At 44.2% G+C, this 22,001-nt stretch overlaps 1 protein-coding gene and 1 pseudogene across 4 annotated transcripts in view; both read right to left on the bottom strand.

Annotated features, from left to right (window-relative positions):
- bmal1b (basic helix-loop-helix ARNT like 1b) overlaps positions 1 to 22,001 on the bottom strand; it is a 37,453-nt gene that overhangs the window by 13,378 nt on the left and 2,074 nt on the right. For 2 of the 4 annotated variants that reach the window (XM_067460461.1, XM_067412413.1), the window contains exons 2-6: positions 9,474 to 9,538; positions 5,932 to 5,996; positions 5,620 to 5,767; positions 3,794 to 3,814; positions 3,428 to 3,496 (exon numbers count right to left, since the gene is read on the bottom strand). In XM_067460461.1, coding sequence (XP_067316562.1) covers positions 3,428 to 3,496; positions 3,794 to 3,814; positions 5,620 to 5,759 — 230 coding nt within the window. In that variant the 5' untranslated portion in view covers positions 5,760 to 5,767; positions 5,932 to 5,996; positions 9,474 to 9,538. The remainder of the gene's footprint in view (positions 1 to 3,427; positions 3,497 to 3,793; positions 3,815 to 5,619; positions 5,768 to 5,931; positions 5,997 to 9,473; positions 9,539 to 22,001) is intronic. The other 2 variants (XM_067412471.1, XM_067412536.1) reach the window with 1 other exon arrangement.
- On the bottom strand, positions 8,255 to 8,371 carry LOC137089074 (5S ribosomal RNA; annotated as a pseudogene).

The following is a 22,001-nucleotide window of genomic DNA, read 5'->3' as shown; positions in this document are numbered from 1 at the left end:
AAAAGAACAACATTTCTCAAAACCTAATATTTCTGAAAAGCATCTAAAAAAATTAAAACTCTTGAGCTAAAAATATTTTACGTTTATTTATTTTTGTATTTTTTTCAGGGGGAAAATATAGAGATCTTGGTAAAGATTTTATGAAAGCTTTATGGAGATTTCAACCTCGAATTTGGAAACCAGCTTGTTTAAATTCATGGCTTTAATTTTCTTGCAGCTTTAGAGTAAAACATATTTGTATATTTCATATCAAATTTTAAAATAGTATTTTTGTGCAAACAGTGATACAGGTAATTATTGGATTACAACAGCTATATTCATTCAGTACCATAACATCCCCTAAAAATACATATATAATATTAAATAAAAAACATCATTAAGCTAAAATATTGTACATTGATTTCTTTTAAATAATAATAATTATTTTTATTTTTTTACCACCACATGAGAAGCACCTTAAAGGGTTAGTTCACTGCCTTTTCATATTAAACTATGTTATTCCCTTAACTTAAACGAGTTGATACATACCTCTCTCGTCTCTATATAGAGATATCTCTGACGTGCGGTGACGATCTGATAGCATTTAGCTTATCCCACTAAGCCCAGTTCATTCACTATAGTACCAAACAGAGATCAAGTTAGAAGTACCAAACACCTCCACGTTTCCCCTATTTAAATACAGTTACACGAGTAGTTGAACGATCAAGTATAGTGACAAAATAAAACGTGGTGCGTTTCTAATCGGATTAAAAAGGAGAACTATAATGTATGGCGGAATAGCACTTCTGAGTACTTCGGCTCGGCGCAGTAAAAAGTCCCGGCCGAAACATCTTCCCTCACATCTCCCTATTGACAGAAATGAGAGTGAGGGGGAGGTAACGTGGAGGTGTTTGGTAGTTCTAACTTGATCTCTGTTTGGTACCATAGTGAATGAACTGGGCTTAGTGGGATAAGCTAAATGCTATCAGATCGTCACCGCGCGTCAGAGAGATTAAGTGCACGCACTGAGACGAGAGAGGGATGTATCAACTCGTTTTAGTTAAGGGAATAACATAGTTTAATATGAAAAAGCGGTGAAGTAACCCTTTAATTGTCATTATTATAGTCCATAAATGATTAGGATATTGGAACCTCTTATTAACTTCTCCTCATTAAATGTCATTACAGAACAAGGATCCCACAATATGGAACCAAAAACAATATGGGCTCTATGATTTCCGTGAAGTAGTAAACACGGAAAAACTGAGTTTACAGTATTTCATGGAATTTGTCATATTTTTGATGAATAAATAAAAGCAGGTTAGGTTATTTCATAAAAATTATATTTAAAAAAAACTAGCCCAAAAAAGAAAATTAAAGTGGAAAGAAACAGAATAAGGAAAAAAATAAAACAGATTTTGGGGAAAAACCCGATTTCACAGGGCCGTACAATATACTATGACTTGATATGATATAACTCCCATTTCATGCACCATCAACTCCAGCTTGGTTGTTTCATAATGGCTGGTTTCATAACGGAGAGAAATTGTACACGCTGTTTACCTGAGGGCTTGACTCTGTGATAACATCTGCTGCAGACTTTGTTTTCTCTTGGTTAAGTAACTTTTTAGTTACCTGAATCCCTGCATGACCTCAATTATTGACCTGAAGTACTTGATGCCTGAGTTTTTAAGCAAAATAAAGCAAACATCTGGTCTTGTTTGCAAAAAAATTAATTTCATACTCTTTATAATAACATGCCAGTTTTATTAAAACCTCACAAACCTGATGTTGTTTACAAACCCTTGGGTGGGAAAATCTACATTACAAGTTATTGTTAAAAAACGAATATCAAAATCATTGCTGCATACAATAACTGCTATTTTGCATGATATTAAGACACTGAAACTGTTATAATAAGGGGGGAATTCACTAAAAATGAATTCTGACTGTATAAATTCTCTTTTGATATTTATGTACACACACTGTTGAGTAGTTTGAGCACCTGATTAACAAAAACGATGCACGCAAATCGATGTAATAGCACTATATTAGTAGTGCAGACTACCATAATCGACAGCAGCACACTGAGACTGTACAACAACAATTCAGGCACATAAATCCGATTTTTAAAAGGCAGAAAGTGCTCTTGTCCATCACTTGATGGATAACTCTTATAATCAGAATAAAATATTATGTAATGCTTACCAGCATTAACTTCGCCAGGCAAATCGCATTTTACATAAGGAGCAATCTATATTAAGTCTAGATTTTGATATTCAGAAATATTGTTTTGGACTTGTGACTTTCCTATGAAAATGTGTAAATTCTTCTGTCTCTTTTTGAAAGATACTTGTGAGCCACTGAGGCTTATGTGATGATTTAATTTCATGAGATTTTTTTGTTTTGTTTTGTTTTCCTTGCCCCCCCCCCCCCCTGATTTAAATAAGAAAGGTGCATGAAAAAAGGAAATGAACCCCCTTTGAGTTGAATAAAGAATAAGCCTATCAAATGTGTTGCAATTGTAAAAATTATTTACAAGTTATTTTATATTTGTACTGTTCTGTGAAGAGTGATTTGCATACCTAGACTCACTTCATCACAAGTTTTAATAGAAAGGAGGCATATTGAGCTGATAACTTAATACCAGCACACAGGTAGCACCCGATTAAACCGGATTGTCTGCTGGGAGTATAAGACGCAGGTTTATGAGCAGAAAAACTGTTCAGTGAATTTGCCTCTAATTGTATAATTGAATCTGATTATTTGTAATACATGGAATGGCAGCCCAATTGCTGTAGGTGTTTAGCTAGTGACTTTATAGGGTGTGTTCATACTTGGCAGGTTTAGTTCAATTAAAACGAATGATTGCTCTGTTAGTGCGTATATAAAATAAGTGTGAACGCTGCCATCCGTACCCTGGTGCGCACCAAAAGGTGGCCCAATCCTTGGCTTTTCTCATCATAATCGCCATGTCGGCCATTACAGTTCGGTACAGGCATTAAGAACCGCGTCTCCTCGTGGAAGATGAATTTGTGTTTTTATTTGTGTGTGTGACAAGAGGGATTCTTGCCGCTGTTTTGACTCCTTTACACATTTTATAAGCTCTCCGCAGGTTCACAGCTGGTCAAAATAACATTATATGTACGCACTAGGGGTTTAACGGTTCAAATTTTCTCACGGTTTGGTATGTGCTGTGTTCAGGGGGAAAAAGGACTACTGCCAAATAAAAATAAAGAAAATAAGAGCAAAAAATCAACAAGCAATAGCACAAATAAATACAACAGATCATCTCTGGACCAAGAGCACTAAACTACATCCATAGTTAACATGGTCACAATTGTCTGCTTTTTATCTCTGAAGGGAGAATTTGGATACCGAAAGTGCTGGAGCACATTTGTCTTAAAGTAAGAACAGACTGTCCATCTCTTCATCCATACTCACTGACCGTTCACTCTCAGGGTATTGTGTGAGCTGTGAGCTTGGGATGAGGAATCTCATCCATGAAGCCTCAGATCTAAGAGGATAAAATTGGTATTCTTCTCAAAATCAAATGGGTGAGTTTATACAGTTTTTATCGTTTATTTTTTATTAGATGAATGATGTGCCTGTGCTTAAACAGAAACACAAACACTTTTTCAAAAAGGTACTCTGACAGTACCATTGTTTAGTGCTGTTTCAGTGATGATAGCATGGTAATATGATAGATATCTTGGTAGTGCATTATACTGTTCATGCACCATGGTATGCCATGGTTTTTCTCACATTTTATACTATTGTAAAATGAAAATCATTTGGATGTTTTGATACTTACTCAAAAGAAAAGCCATCGATTCTGTAAAAAGAAAGACAATGACAAAATCAATTTCATATAATCTCATATTAAAGGAATAGTCCTTCCAAAAATTAAAACTCTCTTTGTCCACACCTACCTGTGTCTAGGGCTGGGCGATAAATCGATTTTATGGATTAATTCGAGTTTTTAGTTTACGACGATTTTTGTGAATGAAAATCGGTTTTCTCTTTAAAATCCGCCGACGCTCCCCTCTGGGCTCCCGTAATGGCTCAGCACTCCCCGCGCACGTTTGCCACAGAGGTACACAAACAACAAGGATAGCGTCAACATTCAGTTTTTCACAGAACAATTAACAATACCCCGCTGCAAAGTGTGTTTGAAGTCTGAACGGAACCGCGCTAGGCGCTGTAGCCTACTCATTTAAAGCTGCGCTGACACGAACGCAGCGCGAGCTCACACACGGGCCAATCTCGTGACAGACACGATACACAGCGCTGGTGATCCAGTGAGAGACCGTTTAAATCAACACACCATCGCTACTGTGATCTAGTGGAAGCGGTCGGCGCACAATTCTGTTATAAACCACAGATATCAGATGAGATCAAACAGAGCTGAGCGAAGGTCAGGGGTTTCAGTCACAAATCACCAACATTCACCATGATTTACTGTAGTAAAACCACATGGATTTAATGTTGTTGTTGTCATTATTTATCTCAGGATTCGTACAACCTTTTGAGATTAAAATTCAAGCACTTTCCAATGGTTTTCAAGAGCTTCACACTTATTTCCAGCACTTCAAAGCTCTAAATATCCGATTGTAATGTTATTTTTAATGTGATGGTTTGTAAAACTAAAAGTTTAAAGGGGTCTTGTGAAAGAAATAGTGGAATGTTTTTTTAGTTTATTTTTTAAAAATGTGTAATCCATTTTGTAGCATTTTTATTTTAAAAAATATATGAAATGCCCACCACTATAACCAGCAGAAGAGCACTTATTGATTTATTAGCGATGTCCACTCCCTAATGTATGGAGAAAAGTACGAAGTCACAGTCTCAGGAAAAACTAAACTTTTCTTCAAATTGTGACTAAATTACAGTAAAGTAAAGAGCTCCTTTAATAATCACTGAAGCTGTCGATCAGTTCAGTGTGAGACTATTGAAAAACAATGCTAATCTATATTTAATAAGAGCATAACATTTAAATTTTCCCTATACTTTTTTTGCACATTACTGTTGTTAATAAAAGTTACTTTTATCTGCATATCAATTCATAAACCTTTGATATGTATACTGTATATTGCAAAAGATATGGTGCCCATTTATACTGTGGAATAGTTGGGGATTATTCACATGCTGAAAGTTTTGCACCCCAGGTAGGCACTTCTACCAAGCCGCAAATATTTAATTTTACCTAAACAAAATAAAGTTAAAACTTGTTTTGAACAATATCTTTGTCATCTGCAGATTGATTTTAAGTAGGAGGGGGAAAAAATCGTTTTAAATCGTAAATTGAATTTTTGGTGAAAAAATCTGGGATTTTTTGGGGGGGCCATATCGCCCAGCCCTACCTGTGTCAATGCCTTTTTTTACACCTGTTTGTCTTTAGTAAATCCTGACAAAGTAGCTTTTTTTTTATGCCAGACTGCACTAGAGCAAGCTGTTAGTAAATATGGCCCTTAGTTTCTTTCAAAACCGATCATACTTTTAATAGTTGAATATCTCCACACACGCTTATTTTACAGAACTAAACATTGGGCCTTGAATCTCAATGAATCCTGCTTGCACACACAAACGTGAATGATAATGGACGATCTTTTTAAAGGATCTGTTAGGACCCATTCTTACTGATAGTCGGTCATGCTGCCCTTCCTCTTGCGGCTGTAGTCCATGCCTGGCGTTCCCATGGAGCTGCTGATCAGGTCAGTGGAACTGGAAGACATGAACTCATTCATTGTGGAGGAGATGTCCATTCTTTGGTCTGCCATTAGATTATCTGCAAAATACAAACATACGTGTAACCCCTTTCATTTCTTGGATTCTGTTATTGTGAAAACCATATTGAAAGACATCTGCAATTTCACAAACACTAAAGACCACCTGATGCATATGATAATTAAAGACCTAACACAAATAATCTCTTAAATTCCTTAAACTCACCACAGAGATAGATGAGAGCTGCTCTTCCTTCACCATTTCCCGAGGCTGTCTGACACGATCCTCCTCTGCAAAAGAACAGAGCTGTAGTAAAGAGGGATACATAATCTCCACCCAGACAATTGAGCATTTCATAACCTGGACCCAAGAGAGGGGTATGGATGATGGAAGTGAGCAGGCAGCCACTCATGAGCGTGATATACAGGACAGTCCGAAAACACAGGTTTTCTAATGGACGCGAGCCAAACTAAACAATAAAATTACACTTCAAATATTATTTCCCCAAAGTTAGTTTATGTCATGGAAGGCAGTTATCATCACGATGATTTCATTTTAAGTGTTCGTTTTTTAAATAAGTTTAGTTTTAGTTAGTTATTTGATGCTATAAAACAGGGGGGGGGGGGGGGGGGGGTGACGTCATGATTGACAGCTGAGACTGACGGCTTCTCTGTATGAAGTTGAGGCACTGAGGCACTAACTGACTTTTTTTGGGATTTTTGGGAGCAGATTGGAGCTTTAGCTTTAATTTCTAAATTTCCATAACTGTTTATTTCACACCAACATAATGAATTGTTCTGCATCTGTGAGTGTGGGCGGGCTTTTGATATCGCAGCACTTCCTGCTCTACTTCCTGCTCTCTACTGCGCAACTCGGGTCCCGAAATTTCTACTGCACAGACTCGGTCCCAACATGTCAGTGCCGTGCAGGCCGCCTGAAAGCTTCAACTCTGCTAAGCGGAAACGGATGATGTCGCGTCGTCCATATTTTTATACGGTCTAGGTGTCACACTCCCTTTGCTTTGAGCTTTGCAGATGTTGTTTATGCTTAAACAGCAACATTACACACTAACTGAAGTTAAAAAGTGAAATCATAATCAACCATTCCTTTAAATCGGATTGATTAAGGTGTTTACATGAAGGCTTTTCAGTCCGATTGAGCCGTCAATCCAATTACTAACAGATTATTTGGTTGCATGTAAACACAGCCATTGTCATAAGGCTGTGACTCTTCTAAGACTCTTATTCTCTTTGACTTCATCATTATCTTTGACCTATTTTTCAGCGACTGACACTTGATCCAGGTGACCTGGCAGATCCAGGGTGCCGTGACACCTAATTAAACCTGCTATGTAACACCCTGATCTCCCCATGCCACCAGAGGCCCAGATTCGATTAAGTTCTCGGACAATCATTAGGTGATCTCTTTACAGCGATAGGTCAGACTGACACCTGCTCCTATTCACGCCAGTCATTTGCAATGTGACGCTTACAGCCAAGTACAAAAGGACACTGAGAATGTGACACGTCTGTGACAAATGTGTTATGGGAACTGAGTGTCTTAATACTATAAGAAGCACTGGAATGAATTCTCTACATTTACACATCATGAACTTCGCTGACATTTCTGTCAGGATCTATAAGGAGCGGGTTGCAGTGAAGGAGAGGAGCGCTGTAACGTTTTTAAAGAAATTAAAATTATATTTCAATCTGCATCTCTCTCTCAAAAGTGTTGCGTTCTCCCAGGAAACATTGCGTTCGCTCGCAAAACCATTGCATTCCTGTGAGAAACGTTGTTTGCTTGCTAAACATTTGCTTTCTCTTGCAAAAATGATTGCGTTCCCCTGAGAAACTTTGCGTTCATTTGCAAAAGCACTGAAATGGTCACATTATTAACATCACAAAACGTTTAAAAATTTTGAATGCAAAAGTTTTGCGAGCAAGTGCAAAGTTTTTCAGGGGTACACAAAAGTTTTATGCGAGAATGCATAATAATTTAAATATGATTTTTATACCTATCTATTTTTCTTCCCAGCACAATGTCCCTTTAGAGTCTTTTTAAAAATAATATATTATATATATATTTAATTTAATAATAATTCATTACATTTATATAGCGCTTTTCTAGACACCCAAAGCGCTTTACATATAGAAGGGGGGAATCTCCTCAACCACCACCAATGTGCAGCATCCACCTGGATGATGCGACGGCAGCCATATTGCGCCAGAACGCTCACCGCACACCAGCCGATTGGTGGACAGGAGACAGAGTGATTAGGCCAATCAGGAGGGGGGGGGGATTATTAGGAGGCCATGATGGACAGAGGCCAATGGGCAAATTTGGCCAGGATGCCGGGGTTACACCCCTACTCTTTATCGAAGGACATCCTGGGATTTTTTAACGACCACAGAGAGTCGGGACCTCGGTTTAACGTCTCATCCGAAGGACGGCACTCATTGACAGTATAGTGTCCCCATCACTATACTGGGGCATTAGGACCCACAAAGACCACAGGTTGAGCGCCCCCTGCTGGCCTCACTTACACCTCTACCAGCAGCTACCTGGTTTTCCCAGTTGGTCTCCCATCCAGGTACTGACCAGGCTCAGCCCTGCTTAGCTTCAGTGGGAAACCAGTCTTGGGCTACAGGGTGATATGGCTGCTGGCCATATATATATATTAATAATCAATAGCTTTTTTTAAAGCAGTCATAAGTGCCCTGAAAAACAGCTTTGATTGTAAATCAACCACTAGATCATATCAAGACATTGTAGGTTACATGAGCAGAGGAAACCAAAAGCTGTGGTTGTGAATGACAGGCAACAATCAGATGCACACAAAGGTGGCGGCAAATGTAGGTCACTTGAGTAAGTCTGTTGACTTACAGAAAGTTCTTATCCTTATAAAAGGCATGAAAAGGTCTGAAGTGATTTGTGTTGATTATAGTTTTCATTACGAAAATTGCTAATTAAGTAATTCAAAAAATATATATTCTGTCATCATTTAATCACCCAAATGATTGTCTTTTGTTGAACACACACGTAAGCAGAATCATTTTTTGAATCATGGGTTTCCAGAAGTTGTCAATTGAAACCAACATAAAATATTTACTTAAAGTATTTAATTCAACAACACATTTACATAGCCCTGGTTCTCTGATGTTGGTCACATGACATAATATATCTAATATTTTTTAATGTTTTAACTTTTCTTTAAATATAAATATACAGCTCTGGAAAAAATGAAGAGACCACTTAACATTGAGAAATCCATATTAAGTGGCCTCTTAATTTTTTCAAAGATGTATTTATTACGTGGCTCTGTGAAATACTTTTTTCTTAGTAACTGTAACGGATTACAGATACATTTTGTAATTAAACAGCGCTTAAAGTAGCGCCGCTACATGAAACTAATCCTTACTTTTTACCAAATGCACATTAAGCTCAAATGCATGCTGTAGTCTCTGCTCAAACTTTAAATAACATAACAAATCTTTATTTTTAGTTTTTGATCCAAAATGGGACCTGTGCACCTTTTCGTTACATTCACCCAGAAATTTGATGTTGTCAAGTCACCAAAAGGCACCATAAAAGTACAACTTGTGTGCTCTTTTTCCAAGTCATGATGCCATGTAACAGGTTAGCATGAGGAACAAACTGCCATTTATCTATAAAATGAATCATTTGAAAATTACACAATGACTTCAGAGAGATTTTGGGTGAAATATCCAGGCATTAATTCTACATTCTGTTTCCAAATATGCACATACCTCAGAGAACAGCTGTTTCCTCACAGCGCTGGCTTCTGCCGAAATACACAAAACAGGCACTGGACCTGAGAGAGCACAGGCCATAGATAGAGGCCAGATAGAGGGGGTGAAAGACAAAAGATAGAGCATATGAAAATTAGGATAGCAGCATTACTTCACCAACCTGCTGTGCTGAGTGTATGAGGAGTCATTAGCAGTATGGGTTGTTGTGATGAGTAACTTCAGTGACTGCAGGGCCAGCAGATGGGTGCTATTGCACATGTACTGTTAGCAGAGGATCATGGGAGGACAGAGGCTCGCACTGCAAGCTGCTTAACTGTACCACCAGATGTACTGACTTCACCTGCACAGCGTCAACACTGTCAAACAGCTGCCACGGTGTACTCTGGTCCAGCACACCGCCTTGAAAATAATAGGGCGTCTCACACACGCCACAAGAATCAGGCTGAATGTGGAAGCTTAACAGGATTGAGCAGTGAAGATGAAGGGAAAGACACCTTTCACCGTGTATCTATTAGGGGTACAACTGCTTTTTTGAGTTGACATTTATGTGATAAAAGTCAAAGTCAACTAGTCACTCGTCATTAATTAACAAATAAGCCTGAACCTCGAGCTGAAAGTCGAACGCAGGTTCCCAGCAAGCAATAGCCATCCTTTCACCTTCTCGGTTAACTTTAGACCCGATATAATCCGGCTACGAGTAACCCACTTCTAGCAAAATAGCCTTGAATTTGGTTACATGTCGTTTTTGCCAAAATAACTATATAAATTGTCATGTAAGTCAACAACAGTGATGACAATTTGTTTGGTTTCATTTCTTTGGCATGCTCATGTTCTCGGTGACTAGTCTACTCTTGGGCTATGGTAAGACGCCTGTTCAATTTTCACTGACAGCCCAAATTTGCCTCGTTTTAGCCTAGAAGTTAGGGCTGTCGACGTTTTTTTAAACGTAAAATGGCTGTGTTGCCTTGTGCACATCTATGGCAAATGACACAGCACTGCCCACAAGGCTTTAACAGCTTATTTTAATCAGATCTTTTGTCTTTGGGTCGTTATATTGCTCACAGATTTCTGCTCTTTCTAAATCAGACACAGATAAAGTCGCACAGTAAATGTTATATATATATATATATATGAATGTATTAGTGACAGAGCGATTGCGTGTAAATTAATTCTACCTGCCAGTATCTCTCTACTAATAGTGAAGCTGGGGGATTTAGTCCTGTGGGGGATAGAGTGATCCTGTGTGTGTGTGTGTGTGAGTGTGTGTGTGTGTGTGTGTGTGTGTGTGTGTGTGTGTGTGTGTGTGTGTGAGAGCCTGTTTATGTGGTTTATAAGGACACAAATGTGTATAACTACATGGGTATTACACTGGTATTACACTATAAATGTGGTTTATGAGGACATATCAAATGTCCTCATAATTCAAATGGCCTTAAAAACATACTAAATGATGTTTTTTTGAGAAAGTAAAAATGCAGAATGTTTCATGTGATGGGTAGGTTTAGGGGTAGGGGCAGTGTAAGGGGATCGAAAATACGGTTTGTACAGTATAAAATCCATTACGCCTATGGAGAGTCCCTGTAAACCACATAGACCAACATGTGTGTGTGTGTGTGTGTGTGTGTGTGTGTGTGTGTGTGTGTGTGTGTGTGTGTGTGTGTGTGTGTGTGTGTGTGTGTGTGTGTGTGTGAGTGGAGCAGTGTCTTAGTTTAGAACGGTGATTAGCTTATACAATGAACAATACTCTCAGATATGCATTTATTTGTAATTTTAACTGTTGGAAATTGAACCGTAAATGTGGACTAGCGACTAGTCGACGTCAAGCTTGAAGCGCCATAGCAGAGCAGAGCACTATTTCATACTTTTAATAACAATGATTTTCCAAATTATGAAAAGTATTAATGATTTTTAGGGTGCTTTCACATCTCTAGTTCGGTTCATTTGATCCGAAACAAGGGCAAACAATTATACATTGTTGCATTTTTCAGCTTTTTTGGTTCCTTTTCACACCACACTGATTGCTTTGGTCCGAACCACTTGAAACGAACCAAAACGCAGGCACGTGACAACATCCACATCACTCATTGGCCATGGCGTATTTCCTAAACTGCTTTTCGATTGGTCAGAATTTACGTTACATGTGGGAAAATTCCAACAGAAGAGGCAAAGCCAGCAAACTATAATAACACTATGGAGAGACAACTGCGCGGGCTGGTTTTGTCCCTGGCCATAATCCACTACACTTTGTGTATTTACCACAGTATGCAAACAAAACATTTCTATAATGAAGCGCGGATGCGACGTGAAAACAACATTCTAATGCACTGCAGACGGCGAGCGCGCATCAACGATCTATCAGGTAATGTCATGCACACAATGTCAGCGCAGCTAACTACGGCAGCTGGTTTAGTCCAAAAATGATCAGTACTTTTGCAGTTGGTTCTGTTCGAGGTCGGATCACGTTCTCACCAGAAATGAACCGCTCCAGAGTTCGTTTGAAAACGTACCGAGACCACCTCTTCAAGGAGGTCTCGGTACGCTTGTTTGGTCCGCTTTTGGTGCGCACCCGAGTGCGATTGCTGCTTTCAGACCTGACCAAACGAACCGCACCAAAGAGGGAAACGAACTCTAGTACGATTCAACCGAACTAAATGAGGCAGGTGTGAAAGCACCCTTAATGACAATTAATGCAGTTTATTGATTGTTCTCAGTAATGTAACATGGTCTTTTCCAGCATTCTGGCTTTAGCTTGTATTCACACAAACCAATTTGCAATGTGAATTTGTGGTACTACACCACAAAGTTTTTAGAGATACCATGTTATTCTTTGTAGTATGTTTGAGTACCGTACCTTAGGACATAAATATGGTTGGTTCAGGTCACTGTATGGCTACTGCTCAAACTGCTCAAAGGAAGTTTAAAAAGTTTCTCCAGACCATTTTTAAACTTCTATTTGTCTGCCCTTAATTGAGTCTATTACCAACAAAAACATCACATTCCTTTTGGAAAACATGTTTTTTTTATTATGTTTACTCAGTTAGTTCCTTGTTGCACAATCTCCATCAGCCCAATAAATACTGCACAACACAAACACACACACAGCGGTGTAAAGGTAAACACCTGTGCCAAATTAGCTTCACTTGTTTAAATATATTCTGCACACTACTAATCGCAGGAGCTTATGATACGATACATTGCTCACGATACACACAAAGAAAAAGAGTGTCAGAGTTGTACCTTTAGGTGTACAACAGATTGTCACTGGGGCAGTACCCTTAAAAAAACATGTATGTAAATCAAACTAAAGGTGCGGAAAGCTATAGATAGATAGATAGATAGATAAATACTTTATTCATCCCCAGCAGGGGAAATTCAGGTGTCGAGTAGCATTCCATAAGAAACAGACACAGTAAGTGCAAGAATTAAAAACAGATAAAAATAAAAACAAAAACACATTCTGCCCAAGCAATAAATAAATAACGACAAATAATAAATAAATACATAAATTTAGTTAAGAGTTACTATCAATAGTAATAAAGAGCAAATCATCGGCATTCAGTGTAAAGTCTTATAGCAGCCGGTACAAAAGATCTCCGGAATCGTTCAGTCCTACAGCACAGAGAGAGAAGCCGATCGCTACGTGTGCTCTTCTGAGCTACCAAAAAGTCATGTAAAGGATGACTGCTGTTGTTGAGGATGGCCTGTGTCATGCTCATCATTCTTCTCTCTGCCAAAACTCCCACAGAGTCCACGCCTCTCCCCAGGACCGACCCACATTTTTTGACCAGTTTATCTAGCCGTTTACTGTCTCTGACAGTCAGGCAGTTCCCCCAGCACACAACACTGAAGAATATAGCACTGGCAACAACAGACTGATAAAAAAGGTACAACATATCATTGCAGACATCGAATGATTTGAGTCTTCTGAGAAAGAAGAGTCTGCTCTGACCTTTCTTATATGCTACATTAGCATGAACGGACCAGTCAAGTTTGTTATCGAGATGGACACCCAGATATTTATAGGTGGGGACCACCTCGATGCTTTCTCCACCGATCAACACAGACGGATGATGAGTCTTCTGCCTTCTAAAGTCTACAATCATCTCCTTTGTTTTAGTTATATTAAGGTTGAGGCCATTGCACCTGCTCCAGTGTGTGAAATCCTCAAGTACCCTCCTGTACTCCACCTCGTCCCCTCCCTTCACACATGCCACCACTGCTGTATCATCTGAATATTTTTGGATGTGGCACGAACTAGACTTATATGCGAAGTCAGTTGTATATAGGGTGAAGAGGAAAGGGGAAAGCACTGTTCCCTGTGGAACTCCGATGTTTGTCATAACAGTTCCCGAGACAGCATTTCCCAGTCTGACATACTGTGGCCGGTTTCCTAAGTAATTCGATATCCACTCAATGAATGTAGAATCCAAACCTAATCCCTCGAGTTTCTCTCTAAGGATCAAGGGCTGAATAGTGTTAAATGCACTTGAGAAGTCAAAGAACATTATTCTGACATATCCCCCAGATCCTTCTAAGAAAGACAGAGTCCGATGGAGCATATACAAGACCGCGTCCTCCACTCCCACATTTCCTTGATATGCGAACTGTAGTGGATCAAGTGCTTGCTGAACTTGGGGTTTCAATATCCGTAGCAGAAGCCTCTCAAAGGTCTTCATAATCACAGATGTCAGAGCCACTGGTCTATAGTCCTTGACCCCCGCCGGTCTCCCTACTTTGGGCACCGGGACAATGCATGATGTCTTCCACCTAACTGGAACCTGCCCAGTTTGTAGACTCGTGTTAAAAATGGCGTGTAAAGGCACAGCCAACTCTGACGCACAATCCTTTATGACCCGAGGTAAAATTCCATCCGGGCCCGCAGATTTATAAGGGCGCACTCTTCTCATCTCCATCCGCACCTCATCAACACTGAAATAGCCAACAAAAGCAGAGCAGTTGGCAGCATTATAGATGGTAGAGCCGCTAGGTGGAACAGAGCAGGAGGCAGCATTATAGATGGTAGAGCCGCTAGGTGGAACAGAGCAGGAGGCAGCAGTATAGAGGGTAGAGCCGCTGGGTGTAACAGAGCAGGAGGCAGCAGTATAGATGGTAGAGCTGCTGGGTGGAACAGAGCAGGAGGCAGCAGTATAGATGGTAGAGCTGCTGGGTGGAAAAGAGTAGTTGGCAGCATTATAGATGGTAGAGCCGCTGGGTGTAACGGAGCAGGGGGCAGCATTATAGATGGTAGAGCCGCTGGGTGGATCAGAGCAGGAGGCAGCAGTAGAGATGGTAGAGCCGCTGGGTGGATCAGAGCATGAGGCAGCAGTAGAGATGGTAGAGCCGCTGGGTGTAACAGAGCAGGAGGCAGCAGTATAGATGTTAGTGCCGCAGGATGGCACAGAGCAGGAGGCAGCAGTAGAGATGGTAGAGCCGCTGGGTGGATCAGAGCATGAGGCAGCAGTATAGATGGTAGAGCCGCTGGATGGCACAGAGCAGGAGGCAGCAGTAGAGATTGTAGAGCTGCTGGATGGAACAGAGCATGAGGCGGCAGTAGAGATTGTAGAGCTGCTGGATGGAACAGAGCAGGAGGCAGCAGTAGAGATGGTAGAGCCGCTGGATGGAACAGAGCAGGAGGCAGCAGTAGAGATGGTAGAGCCGCTGGATGGATCAGAGCAGGAGGCAGCAGTATAGATGGTAAAGCTGCTGGGTGGATCAGAGCAGGAGGCAGCAGTATAGATGTTAGAGCCGCAGGATGGAACAAAGCAGGAGGCAGCAGTATAGATGGTAGAGCCGCTGGATGGAACAGAGCATGAGGCAGCAGTAGAGATGGTAGAGCCGCTGGGTGGAACAGAGCAGGAGGCAGCAGTAGAGATGGTAGAGCTGCTGGATGGAACAGAGCCGGAGGCAGCAGTAGAGATGGTAGAGCCGCAGGATGGGACAGAGCAGTTGGCAGCATTATAGATGGTAGGGCTGCGGAATGGAACAGAGCAGTTGGCAGCAGTATAGGTGGCAGAGCTGCTGGATGGAACAGAGCCGGAGGCAGCAGTATAGACGGTCAAGCCGCTGGATGGAACAGAGCAGGAGGCGGAAGTATCAGTGATAGAGCCGCTTGGTGGGATAGAACAAGAGACAGCAGCAGGGATGGTGCAGCTGTTGGTTAGAGATGGTAAGGGAGTGCATGCAGGGTCGAACCTGCTGTAAAAGCAGTTGAACTCATTGGCCATTATAGTATCCCCTGACATCACATCCCCTTTCCCCTTGAAGCCAGTAATGGCTCTCATGCCCTTCCACACTTCCCTTGTACTGCCGTTCTGAAGTTTCCTCTCCAACTTCCTTTTATATTCCTGTAACAAGTTCGATATAGTGAGGAAGGAAGAGGACACGGGGGTCGGCAGGACTGTTGATGCTCTTTATTCTCAATAACTCAAAACAATAAACGTGCACGCTTCAGCGTGTGTTTGTCTCTGTATATGCTCAGTTTCGCTTCCGGGTCACGCACTTCCGGCTTCCGGATATCTCAGGGTCTCCTCGCATCAACAGTCCGACTCTCTCTCTCCTCGGTCTCCGGTTCCGCTGGTGTTTTATCCCGTCTCCGCGCTCATTACTAGAACAAGAGACAGGTGTTATTAATCTGCGTCCAACCCACTCACTTACCGCTCGTCCCGCGGCCCTCTCTCCCGCTGCAGACCTCGCTGAACCACGCCCCCCTTGCCACATACCCCCACCGCCCGACTCAGGCCGGGGAGCCGTCCGGCCTGCAGCCCCCCCCCCCCCATTTCTGGAGAGGAAATCGGCCACAGCCATCTGAGCACCCGGCCTGTGGACCACCTTGAACTTAAACGGCTGAAGAGCCAGATACCAACGGGTGATCCGCGCGTTGGTATCCTTCATGCGGTGGAGCCATTGGAGAGGAGCGTGGTCCGAACAGAGAGTGAACTCCCGCCCCAGGAGGTAATAGCGGAGGGTGAGAACGGCCCATCTGATGGCCAAACACTCCTTTTCTATGGTGCTGTACTTAGCTTCTCTCTTGGAGAGCTTACGGCTAATGTACAGCACCGGCCGCTCTCCCCCCTCCACCTCCTGGGCCAGGACTGCGCCCAGCCCCCTGTCCGACGCGTCGGTCTGCAACAAGAAAGGGAGAGAAAAGTCAGGGGAGTGTAACAGCGGCCCGCCACATAGGGCAGCCTTTACTTGGGTAAAAGCCTGTTGACACGGCTCCGTCCACTGGACCGTATCTGGTAGCCCCTTTCTAGTAAGGTCAGTCAAAGGGCTGGTGAGGTCCGAATAATTTGGTATAAACCGTCTATAATATCCCGCCAGCCCCAAGAACTGTCTTACCTCCTTTTTGGTCTTGGGCCTCGGACAGGTTGCAATTGCGGCAGTCTTATCAATTTGGGGACGCACCTGCCCATGACCCAAGTGGAAGCCCAGATACCTTACTTCCACCCGCCCAATCGCACACTTCTTCGGATTGGCCGTGAGCCCCGCTCTCCTCAGCGACCTCAGGACCGCCCTCACATGCTGCATATGCCGCTGCCAGTCGTGACTATAAATCACTATGTCATCTAGGTACGCAGCAGCATATGCAGCATGGGGACGCAAAATCCTATCCATGAGTCGCTGGAAGGTCGCGGGCGCCCCGAACAAGCCGAACGGAAGCGTGACAAATTGGTGTAATCCGAACGGCGTGGTGAAAGCTGTTTTTTCTTTGGACAATGGAGACAAGGGGATCTGCCAATAGCCCTTTGTTAAGTCCAGTGTCGAATAAAATCGAGCCGAGCCTAACCGATCAAGCAATTCGTCAACCCGTGGCATTGGATACGCGTCGAACTTCGACACAGCGTTCACCTTGCGGTAGTCCACACAGAACCTGACCGAGCCGTCCGTCTTGGGGACCAAGACTATCGGGCTCGCCCAGTCACTGTTGGACTCCTCGATTACTCCCATGTCGAGCATTGCGCCTAATTCGTCCTGAACTACTTTTTTCTTGTGTTCAGGCAAGCGATACGGCCGGCTGCGAACTACCACGCCCGGCTCGGTCTCGATATGGTGCTGAATCAAGTCGGTACGTCCCGGTAGGGGCGAGAACACGTCAGCGAACTCCGCTTGCAACTTCGATAAATCAGCGAGTTGTAACGGTGAGAGGTGGTCTCCCCCAGGGGCCAGTGCGACTGATTGCGCCTTAATGCTCGCCTCTGGCCCGAGATCATCCTCTCCCCCGATCACCGTTGCCAACAACACCGATTCCACCTCATTCCATTTTTTCAGCAGATTGAGGTGGTATATTTGACGTGCCCCGTTCCTATCGGATCGTATCACTTCATAATCGAGCTCTCCTATCTGTCGTGCGACCTCAAACGGCCCCTGCCACTTCGACATTAATTTTGAGCTCGAGGTTGGGAGTAAAACGAGCACTTTCTCTCCCGGTGTGAATTTGCGCAGTTTAGTACCCCTGTTATATGACCGGCTCTGGCGGTCCTGGGCTTGCAACAAATTCTCCCTAGATAGCCGCCCCAATGTGTGGAGTTTTGTTCGCAAGTCCATGACGTACTGAATTTCGTTTTTGGCCAACGACGGCCCCTCCTCCCAAGTTTCTCGTAGGACGTCCAGCACCCCCCGTGGCTGACGCCCGTAGAGAAGCTCGAAGGGGGAAAACCCCGTGGAGGCTTGCGGGACCTCGCGCACAGCAAATAAGAGGGGTTCTAACCACCGATCCCAATTCTTGGCGTCTTCTTGTACGAATTTACGGATCATGGATTTAAGAGTGCGATTAAATCGTTCGACCAACCCGTCTGTTTGTGGGTGATAGACGCTGGTTCGAATGGATTTAATGCCCAATAATCCATACAATTCGCTTAACGTGCGTGACATAAACGCCGTGCCTTGATCAGTGAGGATTTCTTTCGGAATCCCCACCCGGGAGATTAAACGAAACAGTGCGTCCGCAACACTCTTCGCCGAGATGTTGCGGAGAGCCACTGCTTCCGGGTATCGTGTTGCGTAGTCCACGATAACTAGCGCAAAACGATGCCCGCGTGCGGATCGTTCTAATGGCCCGATGAGGTCCATCGCAATTCTCTCGAAGGGGACCTGCATTAATGGAAGGGGGCGCAATGGCGCTTTTGGGGCGGCCAGTGGGTTCACCAACTGACATTCAGGACAAGACGCGCACCACCTGCGCACATTGTCATAAATGCCTGGCCAAAAGAATCGGGTCATTAAACGATTCAGCGTGGCCGCCTGTCCCAGGTGGCCCGCCATCGGGTTAGAATGAGCCGCCTGAAAAAGCATTTCCCGGCGGCTCTTTGGTACTAACAATTGGGTTGTATCCATTTTTGTCTGAGCGTCTTGGGTCACTCGATACAACCTATCTTTAATTATGGCAAAATAAGGATACGTGACGGGCAATGCGGGTTGGAGGGACTGACCGTCGATCGTGCGGACCTGCTGAAACGCATGTTTTAGCGTCTCGTCTTGAGACTGCTCCAGAGGGAAGTCATCGCGGTCCGAGAGAATCAGTCTCTCAACCCCGCTTGGTTCCTCTGAAGCCGTTCCCAAGGGCCCCGTATCAGCCTCGCCAACCTGCACTCGCACCGCCCCGTTCCTAGCCTTGTTTTCCCAAGCGGCATCCGCGCACAACGACCCCAATAACGCCGAAAAGGCGGGCCAATTCGTCCCCAGAATTAGCGGATGCCGGAGGTGGGGACTAACCGCCACCTCAACACTATGCTTTTCTCCCCTAAACTGTATCGTGACTGGGACAATCGGATATTCCACCACATCCCCGTGCACACACCGCACCTTAACCACGCGGCTTGTATCCAATGCCCCAGGCTGAATCAGGCTTTGATGGATCGAGGTTTGGTTACATCCTGAATCCACCAAGGCCTGATATGTACCCCCCTTGATACTTACAGGAATTTGGTACTCTCCTGCTTGATCGGGGGTGGTCCGCTGGACGTCCGGGATCCGGATCATTGTTCCGATGTCCATCATCGGACATCGGTCCACAAAATGATCCGGATCACCGCACCGCCAGCAGGCCAGCCCCGGCGGCGGGGAGTGGGTTGGAGGCTGAGCGCGGATAGGGGCCGGAACCGGAGCCATAGTCACTACCAGTCCCCAGCGGCCCCGCCCCCCTGGGCGGGACCCGCGAACTCCCAGACGGTCCAAGGCCCATCCCACCCCGGCCTCTGGGGGGAACGCGAGGAGGGCCTGGAGGGCGGGACCTGGGGAGAGGGACAGGTCGAGAGAGAGAGAGAGAAGGGGGAGAGAGAGAGGGAGAAGTTAGTGGGGGTGCGCCGACCCCCGGGCACGCCACCAGGTGGTCCTCCGCCAAATTGATGGCCGTCTCCAGCGACGTGGGCCGGTGGCACTGGACCCACTCGGCGGTCTTCCTGGGGAGCCGAGTGATGAACTGCTCCAGCACCACCAGATCGACGACATGGTCCACGTCGCTGCCGCCGGCCAGCAGCCATCTGCGGCACTCGTCCCGGAGCTGTTGGGCCAGTGCGAAGGGTCGACCGGACTCGCCCCACTCCAGGGAGCGGAAACGCTGGCGGTGTTGTTCTGGGGTCCGGCCGACCCGCTGAAGGATGGCCCGCTTCAGATCATCATAGTCCAGGAGGTTCGCAACCGGTAGATGTTGCGCGGCCGCCTGGGCTTCGCCTGATAGCAGAGGGATGAGGCGCACCGGCCACTGTGCCCGGGGCCACCCGCAGGCCTCCGCGGCTTTTTGGAAGAGATCCACGAAGGCCTCGGGGTCATCTTCCGGCCCCATCTTCTGTAGGGGCACGTGCACCGGTGCGCTGGCCCGCCCAGCGGCCTCGGCGCGAACCTCCCGGTCCATCCAGCTCCGGAACTGCTCGCGGTCCTCTTGCTGGCCTTGGACTATGGCCGCGAAGCGGCGCTCCTGTTCAGTCCGAAGGTCCAGCAACGCCGTGTGATGTTCCTGGTGGAGGGCCGCGAGCGAGGTGATGATCTCCGCAAATGGCGAGGCGGAGGGCGTTGTCATGGCGGCGGCTCTGTCCTGCTTCCTTCCCGGGTTTCGGCACCAGTGTAACAAGTTCGATATAGTGAGGAAGGAAGAGGACACGGGGGTCGGCAGGACTGTTGATGCTCTTTATTCTCAATAACTCAAAACAATAAACGTGCACGCTTCAGCGTGTGTTTGTCTCTGTATATGCTCAGTTTCGCTTCCGGGTCACGCACTTCCGGCTTCCGGATATCTCAGGGTCTCCTCGCATCAACAGTCCGACTCTCTCTCTCCTCGGTCTCCGGTTCCGCTGGTGTTTTATCCCGTCTCCGCGCTCATTACTAGAACAAGAGACAGGTGTTATTAATCTGCGTCCAACCCACTCACTTACCGCTCGTCCCGCGGCCCTCTCTCCCGCTGCAGACCTCGCTGAACCACGCCCCCCTTGCCACAATTCCCCTCTGGCCTTCCTTATGTTTCTTTTCAGATCATGTTGAATAGTCCTGGCCCTGTCCCTGTCACCAGCCTTAAATGCCTCCTTTTTCTGATTCAGCAGGTTCTTAATGCTACTCGTAATCCAAGGCTTATTATTATAGTGTAATGCCTTAGAGTGCAAATACATACCATAAAGAGATAGTTCACCCAAAAAATTAAATTACCCCATAATTCACTCACCCTCAAGCTGTCCTACGTGTGTATGACATTCTTCTTTCAGACAAATACAATCAAAGTTATATTAAAAAATGTCCTGGCTCCTCCAAGCTTTATTATGGCAGTGAATGGCAAACCAAAATGTTAAGCCTAAAAACGTGCATCCATCCATTATAAAAGAAACCCACACGGGTACGGGGGTTAATAAAGGCTTTCTGAAGCGAATTATAAAGTACATTAGCCTCCTCCAGACAGCCTTATGTATTCAACTTACACAGAAAGTGTAGCGCCTGCCGTAGTTCAAATTTGACACTTTCTTTCTCTGTGTGTACCAATAATATCATGATAGAGCAATTCTTCGATAATCAATATATTGCTAGACAATCCTATAATGATACATCACGATATCTGTCTAACTATGAAAACAAAATGCCTGTGAAAAGGTTACGTGCAGGTTTTTCCAGACTTTGGACTCGGCTGAGGCATCTATTAATTTGTTCACCATACACTTTGTTTGAAGGCGTTCGTGTAAAAGTGTAATAATATAGCCTATTTAAGTACTGAGTAATAATAATTAACATGAACTTACTATAAGGTTAGGATTAGGGTTTGTTGTAGGGTTATTTGCATGTAATTATGGACAATTTATAGCAATTACTACAGTAACTGTTTAATAAGGACACTATAAATTCAAGTCTTACCATTTATTTTATGCAAGTATAGTAGAAAAAGACACCTAATATAAAGTGTGACCCCAAATTCTTTATTGTACAGAAATAAACAAGACCTTAAAAATCAAACAGACTTTTTACTGCACAACCACAACAACGTGCAGATGAACTTACTACAAAACACGGTAGTGTTTGACCCAAATGCATCATCAAATCAAATCACTTTAT

The sequence above is a fragment of the Pseudorasbora parva genome, chromosome 1 (assembly GCF_024679245.1).
Source record: "Pseudorasbora parva isolate DD20220531a chromosome 1, ASM2467924v1, whole genome shotgun sequence".
Classification (NCBI taxonomy): domain Eukaryota; kingdom Metazoa; phylum Chordata; class Actinopteri; order Cypriniformes; family Gobionidae; genus Pseudorasbora; species Pseudorasbora parva.
This window is presented reverse-complemented; position numbering and strand designations above follow the sequence as displayed.